Source organism: Medicago truncatula, chromosome 2, assembly GCF_003473485.1.
Source record: "Medicago truncatula cultivar Jemalong A17 chromosome 2, MtrunA17r5.0-ANR, whole genome shotgun sequence".
In the NCBI taxonomy this organism is placed as follows: Eukaryota; Viridiplantae; Streptophyta; class Magnoliopsida; order Fabales; family Fabaceae; genus Medicago; species Medicago truncatula.
The window spans coordinates 14,335,337-14,355,730 of record NC_053043.1 but is presented as its reverse complement, the minus strand read 5'-3'; the positions used below and the strand labels follow the sequence as shown (position 1 = coordinate 14,355,730).

Genomic DNA, 20,394 nt, shown 5'->3' with positions numbered 1-20,394 from the left:
CCTTTGCCTCTCGTGCTCTCTAGTGTTTTTGTTTTGAGGGCATAAAATGTGAGAATTTCAGCTCTGCTTATACGATATGTGTATTTAACCGATATGTCGATTGTACCATCTTTGTTTAATGGAATCTCATCTCTTTCAACAAAAAAAATATATCTCTTGCTTTTATTTGTAAGGCCATGTACCAATTGTAGATGATATAATTTTTTTACATTTAGAATTTATTACAATTCAATTTCAAAAATAAATATTTTTATTTTAAAACAAATGAAGTTGGAACTGAATAAAAGTTTCTTGTACTCAAATATTAGCTGACAGCAGCTACTTCAGAGCCAGAGGGCATCTGAACAGCAACAACATCATAGCAGCGGCTGCAAAGAGTAGGGTGGTCTGAAAATGAACCAACTTGGTGTGAATAATGCCAACATCTTTCACATTTGGAGCCACTAGCACGAGATATACCAATCCACACTTTACTGTTACCCTGAATTAGGCATTCACCACTGTATGGTATATTTGCAACATGTTCATCTTCCAGTGAAGGAAGAATCTCAGCCTGAATATTGCCAATGAAACATGTTAACACAGTTTAATTAATGACATGATAAAGCTTATATTAATATGATCAAATGTTAACTCTTGGGCGCAGCATTATCCAAGAGTTAGTTCATAGCATATCTGAGTGTTGTATCCTAATGTCTAAATAAAAAAAATCTGAATAAGAATTTGAAACAACTTTGATACTAAAGATATTCCAAGTCTAGTTTTTTGGGCCTAAATCTAAAAGCTTCAATGATGAAAATTAATTGTTTTTGTTTAGGAAAATTTATTTAAAAATAATAAATAGTTCTGGAATCTAAACTAGTTATACACACTCACACAGCAGCCCCTAAATATTGTATCTTCAGTTTTCATTTGCTTTTAGTCACTGAAAAGTATTGTAGTTTTAGACATACCTGAGATGTTATGAATAAATTATTCAATGTATCAGCATCAATTTCGTTTGTACATAGTTCAGATAGCTTGGATGCCATGATGGAATCAGATGTATAAATGTGAACCTTTGCATCTAAACTGGCACCAACTAATTTTTCAGTTCGAGCCACCTCCAACACTCTGTTCACCTCTGTTCTCAGCTGGAAAAAGGTGTACTCGTTTAGTAACAGATACATAGAAAAAATAACTAATATGTTATTACTTGTAGTTTTAGAAAATTTGAGAAAGAAAAAATTATGAGACAGCTTTAATTTTTAGTAGTAACTGCAAGCCAATCAATAGAAAAGCATCAATAAAAGCGAGGAACAATAAAAAACACTTGAAATAATTGATTAAAAGAAAAAGAATCATTAAATAATTTAATTTATTTCACATTTAAAATGACGCAATTTTTCCTTCATTTATAGCCCAACATCTTCAAATCCTTAATCATTCTCATTACTTGTAAATATGAAATTCTTAAAATTCCAAATAAAGGCTATGACTGGCTAAATAATGAACCATTTCTACATCTAGAAAAAGCAAATCTCTAGTGCAATTTAAGTATAAGCCGTGAACATACCCCAAAAAATAAAACCTTTTTGAGATTTCATCTAATGGCATAGCTACCTAAGCTTTTAGAAGAGTTGCTTCTGGAAGTAAAATTAGAGCTTGAATCATCAAGTGATCAGGAAATTTCATACCTTGCTTCCCCGTTTTATCATAATAAACTTGATTACATACAAAACAATAAAACATAGGTATGCATGTTATCCACATTTCAAAGTCCAGACACACTTCAAATGTGTATAAGATGTAAAATTATAGATGAGACTCTATGAATCTACAAATAGTTGAAGCTTTTGGGATAGATGATTTTTGAAAGATAATGTAAAACAAAGATACTAGCTTTGAAAGAGATTATTGCATTTAATAGTTTGATCACTTTTAAGTGATGAAGGAGCTATTCACTTATTTTATAATGTTCTACGAAAAATTGGTGCTAAGTTATAGTTACTTGAATAAATTATCTTCTAAGAAACCAAGAAAGTAGGTTGCTTAACACTCCTGGCTGGAAAAATTAGTGTACCTCGAGAATCTTTTCCCACAGTTCAATTTCTTCAGCAGGAAGAGCAAGCCATCTTTCATTCAAGGTTGGCCATCTAGATTCGAATACAAATTCAGCAAAGGAACCATATTCGGTTGTATATTGAAATGGAAGATTCTGCCACACGTCCTCAGCTAAGTGGGGCAATATTGGTGCTATTACTCTTACAATAGAAAGGAGATGAGCTGCAAGAACTGTTTGACAACTTCTCCTTGTATAACTAGTCGATCCACTATAAAAAAATAGCATTGAGAGATGTTTTTTTAATAAACACGGAATAAAATGTAAAACAGGCAATATTCACATCTTGTGCTCCCATACAAATGCTGAGTTGTGCATATCAAAACCAAAATATATGTCCATAATTGTATTTGAAAATGCAAAATATAGGGTATAGGAGAAACGTACCCAACATATAATCGATCTTTGGCAACATCAAAATAGAAACTTGAAAGGTCAACTACGACAAACCTCTGTAAAATCTGAAAATGTGTAAAAAAAACACTGTAATTTTTGGTAAATCAAACAATAAGATGAGAAAAATTCAGCTAAGTCATGCTAAGAAAACTGAATTCAAATTTCTATGTAAAGATATAAAATTGAGGGATGAATCCTATGCCACAGATAACCCCCTTTCATCCCAAAAAACATTTTCAATTCTACTATAACAAAATACAACAAACAAATCCAAATTTGAACGGGTTAAGCACTAGCATAGAAATATATTGTGTGTATATAGAATGTTTCTCTAGGATCTAAACCAACTGACCTGAAATATTTTAAAAAACTGGTAACTTTCATAATTCCCTTGAATATTTTTTACAATATTCTCAAGCTGAAATAATGCATGCCTATCAATCCTCGGAAGTTCGTCGTATTGAACTGTATAATCTGCCTGCCATGTCAACAAAACAATTGCATACTTAGAAGTATGAAAAAGTGGAAAAAGATACATGCTGACAGGTAAAGATACATCTGGCAAAATTTCAAAGTAGGCAGTAATTCCAGGCAAAAAAAGGACACAAACTTACTTTCCAATCGTGAAGATTTGCCAAGAGGTATCTTAAAGTTCCCCGTAACTTCCGGTAAACTTCTGAAATTTGACGAAGAATTTGAGGGCCAATCATCACATCCCCGGTATAATCTACACTAGAAACCCAAAGCCGCAGGACATCAGCTCCATATGCAGGTGCTTCCTGAGAACAACGCAATTTTGGTAAAGTGAAATTATAGGGTTTGATATGGTTCCAGAATTTTTATACAATACATTTATGTAACTTGCCTTCTGATTTTTTCCTCCTTCAATCACACTACGTGGATCCACAACATTACCCACAGACTTGCTCATCTTTAAGCCTTTCTCATCCAATACAAAACCATGAGTTAAAACAGAAGAATATGGAGCCTTTCCTGTATTGGACAAAAATGACAGAATTAGTGTCTGACTGGCATAAATATAAATATTTGAAAACATTCTCACCCAAACAGCCCTTTAGTGTAGAGAGTCATTAGAGACGATTAAGATAAGGCATGAATTCATTAGAGGGGAAATTTGGGATAGCTACAATTGTAAAATGGTTGTTTGGACATATGTTGAAAAGAATCATAAAGGCACCAGTAAAACAGTTAGAGGAAACAGTAGACACAAGAAATCTATAAGTCAAACCATCAAGAGAGATATAGAATTAAATGGTTTGCCAATAAATATGGTATATGATACAACATAATAACATTGTTCAATTCATGTAGTGTAGACGACAATATCTGGTTGGAAAAAGACCTAGGTTGTTGTATGTTTAGTCATACATTTAACAAAAATAATGTTTTAGTGTCCATAAGGCCTAGCTCAACTAGCTATGGTAATATTGCTAGGTTGGACACCTTCACCCAAGTTCGAACCTGGGACCTCACAGTTGTGTGAGTTTCAATGGTGTTTACCTCTTTGTCTACAGACCAAAAAACACACGATTTTTGCAATTTTTTTAGAGTCTAAAGAATACAAAAATCATGTGCTTTTTTTAGTCTCATAATATTTAGACTAAAAAGTAAATAACTAAATGAAAAAAAAAATCATATTTGCGATTTCACAAATATCTTTATCACTATTGAATTCAAGCTGTCTAATTATTCCTAAACCTTTACGTTTCTAATATTTTTCTTGATTGATATTTTTTAAAATATTTATTTAGTTAAAAAAGATGCTAAGAAATGCATCACACTAAACAAATATTTTAAATTTTAATCATTGTTTGAAGGAGAAATTGAATTTTACCCCAAATTCAAAAGTTTTGTGCAAACGTCAATTTATTACTGAATGAGCACTTTCGAAAATGAACTTCTACAATGGTATACACTGAATACTATAAATTTTGTTAGCTAGTTAGCCAAGAGGCGACTAGTCACAGGTAACTATACTGCTCCAACTAACACCTTTAATCAGAGTTGGTCAAACATGGTAAAAATAATAAGGTTGAATGGTTGTCTAATTTATCAAGGCAAGATGCCAAGATAGCAGCAGTATATACACTAAATAACTTTTGCGGGTCTTTCAAGCATATTTTATTTTCATCTGAAAATAAATGGTGAACCCAGGGGCGATTTACTTATGCAAATTAAGCATATATAGCCAACATTACACACCCTATTCCTTGTCTTTTCTTGTTACAGTTTTAGCATTGAGAATGAGACAAGTCTATGTTATAAATAGTATTTTCCTTGTTAATTTAAGGGACAAAGGACATTGGTTTTGATTGTACGAAAGATAATCATGATAGTGGAAATGTCAAAAAAATCCATTACCTGTTGTAGCTATACTAGTTAGCAATGAACTCTGAAACCACCCTCGATGCTGATCTGTTCCTTCAAGATACAAGTCTGCCGGAAAGCCAAGGGAGTCTCTTTTTCTCAAGACTGCAGCCCAGGAAGAACCTGGTGTAAAAATAACCAGCCATGAGACACCAAATTCAATGAAAGCAAGCAATGAAATAAAATTACAGACAACTATATGCCAGCAGGATTAGCTCAGGCATCTGGAGGTTCGGGGTATGGCTAAGGTCCTAGGGTCGGCTGTTCAGGCCAACGAGGTTCAAAGAGTAATGATAGAAAGGGATATTACTCATGAATCATACAATTATGGACATGTACCAGAAAAAGATTCCAGTTGTAATAAATGCGTGTAATATTGGCCGAGGAACCTTTGCAACCGTATGTATGAATGGAAATTACAAAGTATTTGGCACCAGAATATTATTGTACCTGAATCAAACCACACATCCATTGTATCAGTTCCCTTTTCATATTCAGCAGCTTTCTCACGATAACTAGCTGGGAGGAGTTGCTCTACTGTCATGTACCACCATGCATCACTACCCTTTTGGGCTATAATAGCTGACAGTCACAGAAAGAAAAGCAAAGTATCAATGATAAGATGCGTTGATTTCGTAGGACCAACATAATTTGAAAGAGCATACGCTATTAAGAAACTTTGCAATATTTACATGTAATCAAACATGGACAATAATATTTGTTTTATATTTATTAACTACAAAAAAAGTAACTCTACCAAACTAAAAATGAAATTGCGTAGTACATAATCATAAATTGAGTTTTAAGAGAATTAAAAGAACATGAAGTTGCTATTTTTTCACTTCACTAACCGTTGATATGCTCAATTGTCTCTTCATTCATAAGAGGTTCTCTAGACTGCGTATGATAAAAAACTGGAATGGGTACACCCCATGTCCTTTGTCGTGATATACACCAATCAGAGCGGCTGGAGGTCATTACTGAGATTCTGTTTTCTCCCTAAGCAATTCACATATATCAGCAAAAGGCAGCACTGAAAAATGATGAGTTGCACATCTCTAACAGAACAAAACTTTACAAATAAACAGAATTATGTAGCAAAAAAACTTTAAATGCAATACCTGAGGTGGAACCCATTTTACACGGCCAATAGCATCCATAGAAGCTTCACGGAATCCCTCAACCGATGCAAACCATTGCTCTGTTGCTCTAAATATTGTTGGTTTTTTCGTCCGCCAATCATACGGATACTTGTGTTCTAAATCAGAAAAAAGATAAGAGACCATGATGATGAATCAATGTATAATTAATTATAGGTTGAACATTTAGAGAATTGCATGAAGAGAGACAGAAATAGCTTACGGTATGATTCTTCCATGATGAGTGACAAATTTTCATCCAAATATTTCACAACAGCAGTGTTACCTTCACCAAGAACATCAAGTCCACTAAACTGCCCAGCTTCTTCAGTGAATATTCCATTATCATCTACTGGAGATAGTATGGGTAGCCCGTACTTCTGACCAGTCACATAATCTTCTTGACCATGTCCAGGAGCTGTATGGACCAGCCCTGTTCCTGTTTCTGTTGTAATATAATCTCCCCCAACTACGACCGGACATTCCCTATTATCCACTGGATGGATGTATCTGAGATCATAATAATTAAACATATCTTTAGTACGAAAATTTCTCATGCACCATAGGTAAACAACAATAATTTTAAACACATAGTTACAGAAACAAATAGCAGTGGCAAAATCAAAAAAGAAGAAAACAATTGTTCATTTTGGTACATCCATATTAACCTGTAGTTTTCCAAATCAGAGCCCAGCAGCCTTCTCTTGAAAATAAGCTTCACACCCCATTTTGCCTCTAACGTTGGCACAAGTTCTGAAGCTACAATGAGAAATAGCTTTTTCTCATTCTTCAAAACAATTCCAAGCCTTTTCTTTTTAGTGTCACCAGATGAAGAGTCATGTTCATTTAGTGGTTCTACTTCAATAACATCGTATTCAAGCTTGGAATTTACTGCAACAGCTGGGCACAATACAGTAGAAAGAAGAGGTGAGGAGAAAGAGCAACATATCTAAACTAAAACATTTAAATAACTAAAGAAATTGACTATTGATTGATACAATGTGTGCCAGCAATGACACTGTTATCCAACATGCAGATAAGATATTTTTGAAGAAAAAAAGGTGCATGTAAACAGTGTCGGTCTCTTTTTTTTCTTCAACTTTATTTTCACGGGTACTCGGGGCCAAAAGTGACAATAATTCTAGTAGAAAAGGATTACCATCTTGCCTAAAGTCTACTTCAGCAAACTCTTAACTGTAAAGAATAATGTATAAGTTTACGTACCAGATATGTAAGGATACTGTTTGAGACCAAGATGCCCAAGGCTCGTTATTCAACGTGTATTATAGAAAGAGGCATAGGGAGCAGGGGAATGGAAGTTTGTAAGAGGGTTTGAATACAAATTAGAGGGGAAAAGGAGAGCACAGTCACAGTGTGTGAATTGTTTTGTGACCTGCTGTAACTTGGAACAGTTGTGAAGGGAAACTACCTTTGGGTAGAGCTAATAAACTACGAATTTGTTTTTTTTTCCTTTTATGTTCTTGCACCACTATTCTTTATCCACTTTGATGAAAAAGAATCTATCAGTTGGTTCGACTCGACAGATCCTTGAGAGATAGCTAGTCTAATTGAAGGATGAAGATGCATATGGAGGGTTTTGCGACTACAGACGTGTTTCTAAAGAAGATGGTAATGGAGTGTATGGCACAACTCGCTAACCACTGCAACAATGTGGCCACAACCGAAGACATCAAACAACTGACTGCCACCTAGAGGAAGTGGCAAGGTATCAGGTGATGAGACTGGATGCAAAGAGGAAAACACATGAAAATTCTTCTAGTCCAAAGGGGAAGATTAAGTGCAAGGAAGGTGAGCCTTCAAAGGAGTCTAAGGGGAACAAAATCTGGTCCAAGAAAGTGGAATTACTGGGTTTGGAAAGGGCAGACCAAATTGGGTGGATTGACAGGGTGGAAAAGTGCTTTGAAGTACAAGACATTCGTGCTTTAGAAAAGTTGAAGTCGGTGTATATTACCATTGAAGATATGGCGGGGCTTTGGTTTAGTGTTTGGCGCCAAAAGAACCAAGACTCAACCTGGGAAATGTTTTCCAATGCCTTGATTCGAAGTTTTGGGGAGAGTTATGGCAGCGGTATGTTGGAAAGGTTGGCTACCCTGAAGCAAGAACACTCCGCCAAAGATTATATGGATAGATTTGAGAGGAACATGCATTGGGGGCCTCCTGGTCCCTAACAGATACAAACAAAACTACTGGTACAAAACAAGCAGTGCTAATTATAGCAGATTAAGTAGAAAGCTGAACCTCCAAATCTAGTGTTCCTTTTTAATTGAATAAAAAACCATAAATACAGAACTAAAGACATTTCTGTTTATCACAGAAATTCATAGAAAAACAAGTAGAGGACAAAAATTGAGATCATTATGACTAGCAAAAGCAACAAGAATGATATCTTCAACCCAAGCCACCATGGAAAATGCAACGAATAAAAAACCTACCTGCATTGGCAGGAATAGTCCATGGAGTAGTAGTCCAAATGGCCAAACACAAATTTGGGAATTCTTGTAGTAGGTCACTCGGCATTAGAGGAGCACTTGCAATTCTGAAAATGGCATATATGCTTTTTGAAACATGCCCTTCAGGGTACTACATAGAAACCAATTAGGTAGTAAATAAATACTCAAACATCCATCAAATCAGGTTTCAGAAATATTTAAGTTAAAGAGTTAATTTATTAGGGTATTGAGAGAGAAAAAATCAATTAGGTAGTAAATAAATACTCAAACATCCATCAAATCAGTTTTCAGAAATACTTGGAATGATAATAATATAAAAACAACAAGGCATTGGCCCTTATTTATAATAATACTTAGCTCTTTATCCTAAGTAATGAAATATAGAAACTGTTCTGGACTGCCCAAAGGGCTTTGCTGGCCAGACCAGAATCCAAAACCAGGCCCAAGAAACACTATTCACACCCTCACCCTGCATGCAAAGGAGGTGTGCCCGCAATGGCTAGGGGCATCACATCAGAATCAATGAAGATCATAGCATCTCCCCCTCAACTTCAATCCACAAGCTCGACGATTACAACACTGCCGTCTGTAACCGTTGACCAACGGCTTTTGGCCATCATTAGAAGGATTTCATCCTTCACCTATAAAAGAGGACATTTCACGTCCTCCAAGGTTATAATTCATTCACCCTTAAACTCTATACTCTTTGCTCACATTCTGACTTGAGTGTCAGATTGCAGACACCCCCCTGCCATTTCAACAACTCACCTGCTCACCAGACGCTGTTCTTATAATCACTTCTGATCAGAAACCAAGCTTTGAGAGACTACTTAAATTATCATAAATTATGCTAAGATACAATAAAGATATGATAAAATATTTTTCCATCCAGTGTAACACGACAGAAAACTGTAAGCATTCACATGCTAATTGACCAAGAAGGCGAGAATTGTGCGGCTTCCACACACGCTATACAATACCAGGTCGCATATAGTACAATAGCAATAGACATTAGAAAAAAGGTTCACCGTGATAAAATCAATTTACCTCTAACTCGGCTTCAGCAAGAGCTGTCCGTGACGAGGGACTCCAGTGAACAGGTTTTCTGCCTCGGTAGATATAGCCTTTCAAGGCCATCTGGCCAAATACTTCAATCTGAAATATACGATGCAACTTATAAGGACTATATAATAACTGGTATGAATTGAAGTCATGTGCAAATGAAATTTTTCATTACTAAAGCAGTTTGCACAATCTAACTAGGTCTTGAAAGAATTTTGAGGTCCTTTCTATAAGAGTTCTCAAAGAAAAATAATCCAAATTGTGAAAGTTAAGTCCTAAACTCTAATATCTATAATACATCATGAATAGGACATCTAGAGTGCTGAATTCTGTGTCCGGTTAATAAATCCATAAGAGTAAACGAGAAAGGCTGTACCAGCTACCTGGGCAGCTTCATATTCCGGATCTAGAGTAAGATAGGGATTATTCCAGTCAGCCCATACTCCAAAGCGCTGCAGACATTCATTAACATGTTTAAGATACATTTATCCAAAAAACAAAAACACGTATGAGATTGAGACAAAATCCCAGCAATCAAAATGGAATTGTAAACTGTAAGAGATCTATAATTGTCCAGAAACTAATGCAATAATATACATAATTCACAGAGCAAAAACGCAAACAAAGAAGGGACCTTAAAAGATGACATCTGAGTCTTAACAGTGTCTTTGGCAAATTTAGCAGCCTTTGCTCTCAACTTCAATGGTGTAAGATTGTTTCTAGCCTCCTTATCCAGTGACTGCAAAACTGAAATGATTCAAACAACCATACTGCTCAAAGAATGTAATAATGGATACAAGCTGAAATGCAATATGCACATAAAGTCGTGAACTTTTAGTTTAAGAAAATGAAATAAAAGGGGGCAAAAGCAAACATAAGGAAAGTTGAGAATTTTCAATTTCTGTCATTATATCATGTCTTTATTCAACAGTGTGAACACATAACCAAGTTTAGAAAATCAAATTTATTTTTTGATGATATTAAGAAATTTAATGAGGTTAACTAACATTCTTAATCGGCATGATTTTAGTTATTTTTATTTATATTCGAGACCGGAAGGTGTATTTATTAATAAATATTACACCAAGAACTATCTACATGCTTGGAAATGACATGTTGCAAACATGTAAAATAAAATTTAGTGCAATACTTTTATTGAACACAATCACAAACCAGAGCCAGCCATCATCACAATGCTACTAAGAAAAAAATTCTTACCTTTTAATTCAATTGGTAGGCCATGACAATCCCATCCAGGCACAAAATGAACTTTATAGTTTTGAAGGAGCTGCCCATAAAAAAAAAAAAAAACAGCAAAATATTAGTTCTTATACAGAAGTGCATTAGCAAAAAAAAATAAATATCACTAGAGTATACATGTGCCAAATGCTAACAGACTTGAAACATGAATATGGTTTGTATCAAGTGCGACAGCAACAAACTGAAAGCCTAGGTTCAAAGGAAGAAAATGATACCTTATAACGATTTATAATATCCTTCAAAATTTTATTTAAGGCATGGCCAATGTGAAGATCACCATTTGCATATGGAGGACCGTCATGAAGAATGAAGTTTCCCTGATCAAGGTGTTGAAGCATATTAGTAAGTTCAAATAACTACTATGGGAAATCTAAGGGGAAGTCAAGAACTTACTCCACTATTTTTGTCCGCAACTCTTTTAAATACTTGATTATCCTCCCATATTTTCTGAATTTCAGGCTCCCTTGCGGAAGAATTTGCTCTCATACCAAATCCTGTCTTGGGAAGATCAACAGTGTGCTTGTATTTACTCTCATCTTGCTTGATTCCTAAAGTAAAGGCAGGTTATGTAACTAACCTTGGAAATGCATGTTTATTCTCTTTAATTAACCTAACAAGTCATGATGTGTTTAAAAAACTGAAAATATATGTGAAATAGCAGACATGCTACCTTCTGCAGCCTTCTTCCCGGCCATAACAGGCCCCCGTGATCTTCTCTTTGAAGAACTGACATCATCCTTTGAATGAGTACAATAGTTTGAAAATTTTGAAAGTGATAGTACTTTAGCTGATGGGATTCCCCGAGAATGATACAAACCAATGGAATTCATTCTCATGGGCGTTAAAAAAGCATTTCTTGAGAGCATCTGAAACATTAAAACAACAACTATCAAGCTTTTTGGCTACATAAATCAGTCAATCAATGTAATAGATTCCTTTTCACCACACTTAAAAGCTTAATAGAAATTGCAAAGTTAAAGATTGTTCCCAACAAGAGTAGATCAATACAAGAACAATCAAAGCTCCTTTACTTTTAAATTTATCAGGTCCATTTGAATTGAGAAAACATTTCCGGTCTACATTTTCCTAAAATGTGTATTCGTTCTATTTGTTAACAAGAAGAAAAGAGAATTTCTAAGTGAACAATATCTTGCGTTACCAGAAACAATGAAAATGTCAAGATAGCTATTATCATTATTTCCAGAAATGCATCATCCTTAGCTAACATTTTATCTTCTCTCCATCGCCATAGTTCACTTCAAAAGTCTCTTATCTTTTAACAAACGAGTTAAAATAAACATATATTTTAAAAATGAAAACAAAAGCATTTTCACAAAGTAAACATTTAGTTTTGCAATGATAAAACTTAACTAAAAAAAAATCTGTTTGGCAATTTATCGAACACATAATCTGCAACAAGGTTAAGTTGACAGAGCAATTTAGTAACAAAAACAAAAGTGACCCATTATCAGAAACAGTGTAAAATAATCGAAAACATAGAAAGTAGGGGAAATCAAATTTGAAGAGAATTATGGATAGAATGGAAGAAAGAGCGTGGTTTGAATGGAAACAAGATAGATAGATAGATAGTGAGTGACCCTGTAAGAAGAGGTTTGCATGAAGAGAGCGAAAGTGGTTTCCATTGAAGAGAGGAATTTGAGGTGATAAACGGCATCTACACTCCACTCATTTCACTTCAGTGCTGGCTGCTCAACCTAACAACCTGCGAGGGAAATGTAAACACAATATCATTCGGATAAACGAACCCACACTTTCTTTTTTCTTTCTGTTTTTTGTTTTTTTGTTACTTTTATTTATTTGATACGTTTGCAGCAATTTAATCTAATTTTTTTCAATTTAACTTAAAAAAATGCATCGCATCAATTTTATTCTTATCCTCTTGCCTTTTCTTAAGGAAATATTTTCTACGTTTATTTGATGTTGCACGTTTGTTCTAGAAACTATGAGGATATGATCACGTTTGATATCTTCTATTTTATATATTTTTTTTTTATTTTGACAATTTTTTGTACACTTTATTTTCTAAGGAAATATTTTGTACACTTATTTAATACTAAAATAATGGATCGCACCAATTTCATTCATATCCTCTTGCCTTTTTTTTTATGCCTTCTATTTTATACTTTTTTTTGGATTTTTTTTTTGACAATTTTTTGTACACTTTTTTTTTTAAGGAAATATTTTTGTACATTTAAGGAAATATTTTGTACACTTATTTAATATTGTAAAAATGGATCGCACAAATTTAATTCCTATCATTTTGCCTTTTTTTTTTTACAATATTTTGTACACAGTATTAGAAAAATTCATCGCACTAATTTCATGTCATTTTTTTTTACAATATTTTGTACACTTTTTTTTATTGAACCAATTTCATGCCTTTATTTCATTCATATCTTGTTGCCTTTTTTTATAATATTTTCTACACATATTTAATACGTTTACAAACAGAATACTCTAATTTCCATGCAAACTCGGCTACCCTAATTTTCATGTAAACTTGGTTATATATACCAAGCCCTAAACGTGTTTATCTCAAAAAAAAAAAAAAACTAAACCGTGTAAAAATTTCACACACAACACAAAAATCATATATTGATATTTAGAGCTTTGCAAATGAAAAGACGTGATCTTACAACTTATTTTTTTCACTGTTATCAATTATATATTGCATTTTATTATTCGTATGTCAATCCCTTTACAATAAACCCGAGCGGAGCACGAGTCAAAAATCTAGTTGTTATTACTAATAAAAATAATTTAGGGTAGAAAAATTTAGCGTAAATTACAATCTCCTCCCTTAAAGATGCTTGAATTACACTCTCTTTCTATTTTATGTTAAAATATACACTCTCATTCCTTGAAAAGTAAAATTTATACTCTCATCTCCTATTAAATGCTTGAATTACAACCATATCCCATAATAATTAAATATGGACTACACTTTAATCAATTTCAACATAAATAAATATTTTTAAAATATACATTAACTTTAAATCACCGTTTAAATCAAATGTTGTAATCCGGTTTAAAATCCAACCCCTTCACTTGCGTGTGAGAATTTCAATCGTTATTTGTTGTTTTGTCTACTTAGAAAAGAAAAGTAATATTTTAATTTAATTTAGTTGTTATTTGTAATATCTCACTACTTGGTAGAGTACTCATAATGATCATGATGAGTGCAATTTCAGTGAAATACGGTGCAGAGCATAAATATTGAGGGGATTCAACACCCTGAGTCTAACGTGGCCCCGCCCCTGCACACACACTTTGTGGCATTGACCAAATATGTGATTTGGTGGTTAAGACCATTTGATTTTCAAACTCACACTTCAAGTTTTTTTCTTTTTTGGGGGTTCATGGTTTATTTTTTCTCTTTCTCTTATCACGTAAAAGAATATATCAATTTATTATATTTTTCACATTAAGAAGGTTATGTGTATAACCATCATATATTTGTCGTAGTAGCAAAGTTTCTCTGAATATAAAATAGTGGTTAATCCTAAAAAGAAAAATTGTTAATCTTAATTTCTTTATTACAAATTTTAAGGACAATTTTATTTTTTTATGCCGAGGTTGGTAAATATATTTTTAACAATTTTATGATAGAGATTGTATTTTACCTATTGAGAGTCTAGGATATGCAGCCTTAAGTCATACAACTTGAAAACAAAATAGGGAACCATCAAGTAAATCGTGGTTGACACAAATGGTTAAACCTTTTATTCATAAGAATTGTTAATGAGCTACATCAAATAAAATGAAATTTAGTTGTTAATGAGCATTGCCACAGATTAAACCAATTATGATAGACACAAATGGTTAGACCCTCACCTTACACCAACTCTGACTTGAGTTCTAATCTTTTATTTTGTAATTGATAAATTATGATAAGTTACACTTAAATTTCATTGGAAATTCTTGATGAGATTGACATTTTTCTCTAACTTCCCACCTCTTAATCTAAATTTCTTTAAAAATGGAAAACCATTATTATTTTATAATTATAAAATAACTATATATAAAAGCAATGTAGCTACATCAAACAAAATGAAATCTTATTTGCCAATGGCTGCTCATGTAGAACCATGAGCACTGCCACAAATAAAGGCTAAACTTCTAAATATGCCTCAAGTATGAGCAAACGTACACAAAATAAATACTTTGCCAATTCTAAAGTTTAACTATCTTCAAAATTGAAAGAGCATTAATTAGTGTTAGCTTAGAGTGGCAGAAACTCTGCCACACCTCCATCTTCTGTTCCTCTTCCACATCCTTAATGATTGCCTCGTACACTGAAGTTGCAATACTTCTTGCTGCATCTCTTGCCTCTGGGAGTCTATCATTCACTAAATCAGCTGCAACTTCAATCAACTTTTCCATCCCAAACTCCTCCATTTCCTCAATTCCCTGCTGACATAATACTCTTTAGAAACATACATAAACCCAAAAACACCAATAAAACAAATTGATATAATTCATATACACCATCGGATCGTTAATTGGTTGTGATTTGTTGACAGTATAAAACTTTCTACCTAGACCATGTATCAAAATTAAACTCAAAATAAATAACACTACATCATATCATAATTCAAATGGAGTACCAAACTTTACCATTTTGGAGACACATTTGGATAGAGAAACAGCAGCTTTAGCCCTGATCCTAAGGTTTTTGTGACTCACAGATAACCTTAGTTTCTGAAGCAATGGAAGAGGTGTCATGGATTCCACCATTGATCCAAGTGCCCTATCAGCTTCTTCACACACAAATTTTTTATCCTGAGAAGATTTCAGCAGCAGCTGCAACAGCTGTTGAAAATCAACCAAAAACGGAATCAGACATCCATATAACAAGACCTCCTAGTCATATTTCATCTTCCATAAACAGCTTGAATCATGACAGAATCATGATCGAGCTGTCCAGTACAAGGTTCAACCAGGTCTAATTCGGTTCAATTTTTAAAACACTAAACAGAACACACAGGAGCAGAATTGATTCAACATACCAAGCCATCAAATGCCTCAGAAATGGAAGGATCAAACAATTTATCACCAAAAGCATTGAAAATATCAGAAGCAGCCATAATAGAGGTTTTGCATAAAGCACTACGAGGATTCTTCATTGCCTTCACCACCACCAACACAATTTTATCCCTAATCACACAAGCTTCACATCAGAAACAAAATTCATCCAAACCCAATTCAACCCATAACAAAAATTTCAAAACTTTAACAAAATATACACACAAAAATCAATCCTTACAAAATGGGTAATAGAAGAGACGAATTGAACAATGCAAATCGCCTAACATCGTTCAACGACTCGCAAACCTTGACCCAGTTTTTTGAGTCCAAATCTTCAATCAAACTCTGCAATTTTAAAGATTTCAAAAACTCAATACCAAATCACAAGTAAAAAAATTCATTTGAAACAAAAAAAGATTGAATTTTTATGCTTACTTGAATCTGAGCTTCAGGATCTGACATGGGTTTAAGGTTATCAGATGAAATATAATCAATGGTGGGTTCCAATGGGATTTGATTTTCATCGTTGGAAGAATGTTGTGGTTTTTGGGTTGAGAGAGCGATTTTAGGTTGTTTTTTGGGTCTTTCTTGGGTTATTGTTGGAAGAGCGTTGTCAATAGGTCTAAGTGCCATTGTTGTTGTTTGAGAATGATTTTTGTTCGATCAATGTAATAGAATGGAAGAATTTGATTTTGATTTGTTGAGGTTTTTGTGTTGAAGATTTGAAATGAAAAAATTGAATAAGATGTAATAGAAATGGAAAGAGACGTTAGTGGTGTAACGGTAACATTCAGGAATGGGTTGGAAGGGAAAAACAAAATAACGTTTGAATTTTATGTCAAATTGTCCCAACACATCTTAGAGCATCTCCAACGGGGGTCCTTACTTAATAAGGACCGCTCCCTATTAAGGACCCTCCATTGAAGAAAGAAAAAATGAGTTCCCGTTAAGGAACGAGCAACTATATAAGGATTCTCCATCTTCTGGGTAACTAACGGGTCTCACGTTTTAAAAAGGAATGAAATGTGTACTACTTGGTTCCACTTGCATAAAGGAGTAATAAAATGTGTACTACTTAGTCCCACTTGTAAAAATGAGTAATAGGTAAATTATTTTTGTTTAATGATGTAAAGATACTGGAACATATTTAAGCACATTTCATTATAGTCCTTGTTAGTGTATTGCTATTGAAGTCATTGAATCCTTAATATGTACTTTTATTAAAATATAAGTGATGTGTCACGTGGGGTCCATTTAAGGAGTCCTTGTTAGGGAACTACCATTGTGGATGCTCTTAGAAATCCACAATTGCGAAGTCTTAAATATTTAAGATTGGATACTATTCCATTGAGGAGAAAAATTATTGGGGTCTTATAAGATATGGAGTCTTAAGACCTCCAATCTTAAGTGGGACCCACACTTTTTTAAAATTAAATAGTCTATCAAAAAATTATAAATGAGTGATGTGTACACGTGAGATCCATTTAAGTTCCAAAAAATGAGTATCTCCGTTGTGTATGCTCTTAAATTCAATTTAGATGACATATTTGATTAGTATTTTAAAAGACAATTTATGGGCACGCATTGGGTTTTATGGATGACAAATTAGCACGCTCTAGGACATTCAACTTTGATAAAGAAGATTGTGGTTATGTGCAAATGACAAGCTACGGGTTGCCTTGTGCATGTATTATTGCCATGAAGAGAAAGAAAAAATTGCCTATTATATTGGATGAAGTACACCCTCATTGGCAAAGGTTAAGTGTACATGGAGAAGAGGTTGATGAACATTTTTCCGTTACGAAGGAATGAAACATCATTCAAGAACGTCTCAAATAGGCATGGCAACAAAACCCGTGCCCATGGGTACCCACCCAAACCAGCTCCGATTTGACGGGTTTTCCCCGGTTTGACTAGGTTTGGGTATGGGTTTTCCCCTATTTAAAAATACAGGTATGGGACGGGTAACGGGGATATATGTACCCACTCCGAACCCATACCCAAACCCTACCCGAATGTAGAAATGTCATATTTTTGTTTTTGTTGAGGGGGTATATAATGATATGCTATGTTATTTGGTTTGATAATTAACATGATATAAGAACTTTCATTGATAGTTAAAGGAGCAACTGAATTGTTCGATAAGGAAATGTTAAAATGAGCGCAAATTGTTGGATAATGCATCATAACATTACCATTGAAGTTTAAAAAAACTTTTTTTAATTAAAAAAAATTGATTCAGTGCGGGGACGGTGATGAGATTCAATTTTTCATTCCCGTTAGGTATGGGTAGTGTAACGAGGAAATATATGGGAGTAGGGGATGGGGATGGGGAAGGCAAAATCCGTCCCCATCCCGCCCCATTGCCATGCCTAGTCTCAAAAGAGCCCCTTACAAGATGAAACTCCACATCAAAGAAGTGTTGCGTCAAATAGGATTTTCGGAGGACACAATGTTGTCTCCATCTCCAAAAAAAGTGGTAACCAAGGGAGCATCTAAAAGGGTGAGGTCTAAACTGAAATCAACATCCACGGGTTGAATCCCCTCTAGGTGGGAGCGTGTTGATTCTCAAAATCCCGATAGTGAATCCTCACAACCCAAGATTAAGGTTCCAAAGAGTGAAGGTGCACGTCTTGGCACTTACTCTTGCTCACAAGCTTCGACGCCTACTTCAAAATCTTTTTTGAATATACCATACATTACAAATGACAATGATCATGAGACCTTTCATTGAAGAAATTGTGAATGTTAATGGGGATGGTAATTGTGGATTCCGGGTCATAGCTAGGCACATGGGAATGGATGAGGAAAATCATATATTGGTTCGTAATGCACTTATTCATGAGTTGAAAAATCATAAGAGTGACTATTTGCTGGTATTTGGTACCGAGGAGCGTTTTAAATTTATCTTGGATGATTTACACCCTCCAACAAGTAAAAGTAGAATTACGCTTGAAGATAAGTGGTTGAAATTACTGGATATGGGTTACATTATTGCAACTTCCTTCAATAGAGCCGTTGTTCAATTGACTTTGTCAGAAAAAGGTATATGTGAGACATATTTCCCAATCCGAGGTGCTCCACCACTTAACTCACATTCTAATATAATGTGTCTTGGCTTAATTCCTGACCACTTTCTTCATGTTTTTTTCGAAAGAATGGAGTAACAACAAGATTGGTGAGGCGGAGAAATGATATTTTGCTTTTATGGATAGACAAGCCACCTTCAATGACCTCATGTCTAAGGAGCCGAATCCGCCAAATAAACCAACAAATGAGCACAAGTCAATTATTTGTGACACTCCCACTCCGGAAAAACCAAAACAAGATTTCGAAGTCATGGAAGAAGACGGAGATTATGCACTATCACTAGTCTAGTTAGATAGATTATGACAGTTTTTGGTCGGTGTTCGTCCTATTTTTTGTCGATATTACACCGACGCATTTTTTGGTGGTCGGTTATGTAATTTGAATATTTGTGGCCAATATAAAACTAATATTATACAAATATATGAAGTGATTTTTTTTTTTGGTAGCCGATTATGTCACGTCAATTATTGCTCGCATTTTTTTGGTCTATAATTATTTGAGTGAGTTGTTATCTTATAGCAATTGAATCGATAATATGCAAAATGTAGAAAAATGAGTCCGGTTGCTAACCTCCACCCCTCCACATTTGGATGCAATTATCTGTGCTGTTTCAAAAGCTCGTTGAAGGTCCGAAGAATATATCACAGAGGGCTTAGGTTCCCTTGAGAGTCTATCACCCACCTAAATTGTAAAATTTACCGGAATTAAGATCATGAAAGTATAAATGAACAAAAATGTAATGTAAGGCTCCTGTCTTGTTGGTTTGTATATAGAAATTAGAAAACATGGCATAGAAATTGGAAAACAACTTGTCATAGCCATACATGAATAAACAAACAAACTATGTTAATCGTAAATTCTAAGGTTCTGCAAGTCACTTGCAATATTTTTTTCTTCAAGGCAAAATCTACTCATCATAAACCAAACCAGAGCACAACAAGTACATAGATTAGCCCACAAAGTCATACACAAACAGCGTGAACTACATTGAAAAAAACCGAAGTCTCACATTGAATAAAGACAACACCTAATTAGAGTTTATAAATACACAAACCAGTTTTGTAAAAATGAGTTAAGCTCAATATAAAAACCTAATTACAAGATGACTGTAGGTAGGTATTTAAACACAACCTGATCTGAACCTACAATCAGTTACAAACATAAGTTAAATTTGAAATTATAAGAGACAATTGACTTGTTAGGTTCATTGTGTAAGTGATGTATCTGATCTATATTTATAACAAACACGGAGTCATACATACAAGGATTTTGAGATACGACAAAGAAATTTCTTAAGATGCGGTCCGATAATACACAACCAAAAAACCTCATTCTGATATTTGTGTGAATAATTTTAAGGCTATGTTTGAATTGATGGAGAGTGATGGAATGAAATGGAATTGAGTGAGATAGATACACATTTCATTGTTTGGTTTTG

At 34.2% G+C, this 20,394-nt stretch overlaps 2 protein-coding genes across 2 annotated transcripts; both read right to left on the bottom strand.

Moving 5' to 3' along the window:
- Positions 1-141: 141 nt before the first annotated feature.
- On the bottom strand, positions 142-12,577 carry LOC25488131 (isoleucine--tRNA ligase, chloroplastic/mitochondrial). Its single transcript, XM_013607796.3, has 22 exons — positions 12,416-12,577; positions 11,488-11,683; positions 11,211-11,365; positions 11,033-11,134; positions 10,776-10,845; positions 10,192-10,304; positions 9,941-10,009; positions 9,543-9,650; positions 8,478-8,625; positions 6,693-6,924; positions 6,248-6,534; positions 6,007-6,143; positions 5,737-5,884; positions 5,336-5,467; positions 4,880-5,008; positions 3,363-3,490; positions 3,112-3,276; positions 2,850-2,975; positions 2,489-2,562; positions 2,063-2,312; positions 954-1,133; positions 142-553 (listed from the first exon to the last, which is right to left on the bottom strand). Exons 1-22 carry the CDS (start codon positions 12,458-12,460, stop codon positions 305-307), a joined length of 3,243 nt encoding a protein of 1,080 aa, XP_013463250.1. The 5' UTR covers positions 12,461-12,577; the 3' UTR covers positions 142-304.
- Positions 12,578-14,831: 2,254 nt separating this feature from the next.
- On the bottom strand, positions 14,832-16,698 carry LOC25488130 (TOG array regulator of axonemal microtubules protein 2). Its single transcript, XM_013607795.3, has 5 exons — positions 16,302-16,698; positions 16,105-16,211; positions 15,848-15,995; positions 15,456-15,650; positions 14,832-15,248 (listed from the first exon to the last, which is right to left on the bottom strand). Exons 1-5 carry the CDS (start codon positions 16,497-16,499, stop codon positions 15,012-15,014), a joined length of 885 nt encoding a protein of 294 aa, XP_013463249.1. The 5' UTR covers positions 16,500-16,698; the 3' UTR covers positions 14,832-15,011.
- Between the last annotated feature and the right edge of the window lie 3,696 nt (positions 16,699-20,394).